The sequence below is a fragment of the Carcharhinus amblyrhynchos genome, chromosome 4 (genome assembly GCF_965287045.1).
Source record: "Carcharhinus amblyrhynchos chromosome 4, sCarAmb.v2.hapA, whole genome shotgun sequence".
Lineage (NCBI taxonomy): Eukaryota > Metazoa > Chordata > Chondrichthyes > Carcharhiniformes > Carcharhinidae > Carcharhinus > Carcharhinus amblyrhynchos.
In genome coordinates, this window is record NC_137327.1 from 93,495,299 (window position 1) to 93,497,532 (window position 2,234).

General features: G+C 45.1%; 1 protein-coding gene across 1 annotated transcript; it reads right to left on the reverse strand.

The window, feature by feature from the left end:
- Nucleotides 1-1,234: 1,234 nt before the first annotated feature.
- Nucleotides 1,235-2,225, reverse strand: LOC145342206 (claudin-2-like). The gene has a single exon (XM_080187559.1). It carries the CDS (start codon nucleotides 2,222-2,224, stop codon nucleotides 1,517-1,519), a length of 708 nt encoding a protein of 235 aa, XP_080043685.1. The 5' UTR covers nucleotide 2,225; the 3' UTR covers nucleotides 1,235-1,516.
- Nucleotides 2,226-2,234: the final 9 nt, after the last annotated feature.

Below are 2,234 nucleotides of genomic sequence, written 5' to 3' on the forward strand. Positions count from 1 at the left end.
TTGGAAAAACAAATATTTTAAAATTATCAGGTAATCCAACTTTCATATGGTAGAAAAGCTTATAATGTGCTGTCTATGAGTGGTCTTAAGTTAATGAGTGGAAAAATAATATGCCTTCCCCTTGGTAAGTAGGTTATTATGGTGTGTTCCGTGGCCTGGATCATGGCCATAATCCTGGGACTACCTTCTTCTTCCATGTGACCATACCTTCCTTGCCTCGTGCAGACTGGGTTCAGCACTGACCACTGCCTTAGAGAGAGGTGGAAGCCATTGACTTCTGCTGTTGGCTCAGTGATGAGATGCTGGTTCTTAATGCTGTATGCATACATTGGGTGGGATTTTCCGTGACAGTGGTAGTGGTGGCACACCATTGGCTGCCAGTGGGATCTTCTGAGGCTTTCTGAGTGGCTCACCAATCCTGGTGCTAGGGAACCCACTGCAGGGGGTTGCCTTCAGTGGAACCGGAAGATTCCACTGGTGGGAATAGCTGGAAACTCCAGCCCATTGTCTTGTGCTGTGGAATAGATATAATGTGTGGCTTTCTAGTGAGTGAAAATTTGTAGAATAGCACATTGTGCCAGCCAGCTAATGTGTTCCTACATTTGGCTGATTTTACCAGAATGGAAGTGACTACAAACTGGCAGCAGCAGGTAGTCATTCAGTGGCAATTACTGATCACTTTGGGCAACGTTGGGAATTCTTCAGGTATCAGCTGATCCTTTGAAACAGGCTTCTAGCAGCAGACCAGTGAGGCCTCCTTTATTTAACCCTTCCCATATCCACAATGATGGTCTGGCAACTGTTGGCTACAAATCATTTTTAAAATTTCACACGTCTTCAACGTGTGCCCCTGCCTCTCCCAGTGGAGCTGCCAACAGGATAACTCTGTGAGCCCTCCCAAAAGGCCATCTGTACATGGCCCACCTGGCATTCTTAATTCGAGTTTGCCCCTGGAGGCAGCCTCATAACTGGCCACCTCTGATCAAATTGTGCGGCCAGCCATCACTAGTGGTGTTCGGAGCCATCATTGAACCCATCAGGAAATCATTAAAGGCAGTAGGTTCTGTTTGATGAACCTCCCCCACTTTAAACAACATTCACCCCCTACACTCTCCCCCACAACCACCTCCCACCCCCCACCCCACTGTTTTCCCTTGGAAAAATGAAATGAAATACAGTCCAAGACTAACTTCTCACTTACACTAGAGATAGTTTTTAAGATGATCAGGTTCTCCATGTAAGAATAATTGCAGGAAATTAAAGAAAAGCAGGATCTTTTGAATTGAAGGAACAATGAGACTTTCAAGCTCCATTCTAACTAGCCTGTGATACTGCAGTCCTGGTAAATTGCCTTATACAATTTTAAAAACAGTGTGATAGTTGAATTATTTAGTGAAAAAGCACATAATCATCTGCATGCTATTATATAGGCAGATGGAATCCTTAATCTTTATAATTACTCCATAAATTAATTTCACTGTGATCCACACCCTACCAATCAATACGCAATTTGAACCTACACATAACCAGTTAGATTGTAAGCGTTGAACTCCGATTTTGCTGCTTTTGAATGAACAGATGCAGCCGATGGTGCAGGAGCTGAACGGTTGGTTGCAGGATTCTGGTAGGATATTGGTCGTCTACTGTACGGCTCAGTTCTCCTACCTATAAATGACAGTGACAGAATGACTCCTCCGATGACGGTTAGAATTGCAGCAACGACCCCGAGGTACAAGGATTCACCGATTTCAAACTTGAGGTCACCTGGAATTAGTGGGTCGTGGAAATTCAGAATCACTCCATTCATTGTCCACGCCACTGGCACCAAACCACTTATCCCAGCTATGATAAATAAAACACCTCCAGTGCCAGCAATCTTGTCTTTTATTGGAGAATCCTTGGCGCACACAGTGCATTTCATGCCAACCACGGAGACTGTTGTAGCAAGCAATGAGACAGCAACCGAAATGACCATCATGGCACGGGCAGTTTGGAGATCTGCTGGCAGTTCCAGGACAGAGTTGTAAGTATCACATTGGAAGATGCCGGTGCTGAACATGGCACATGCCCACCACAACCCTTTCATATAGACAATAGCGGTGACCACATTGGCTCCAATGTGTGCGGTGATTCTCCAGTGGGGCATAATAGTAGCCGATAACGTCCCAACCATGCCGATTATGCACACGATCAAGGCTACCAATTGCATGGCAAAGTTAGCCATTGTGAAACTC

Bases quoted from the DNA above. Each gene is read 5' to 3' on its own strand.
- LOC145342206 (XM_080187559.1), bottom strand. From the start codon at position 2,224: ATGGCTAACTTTGCCATGCAATTGGTAGCCTTGATCGTGTGCATAATC.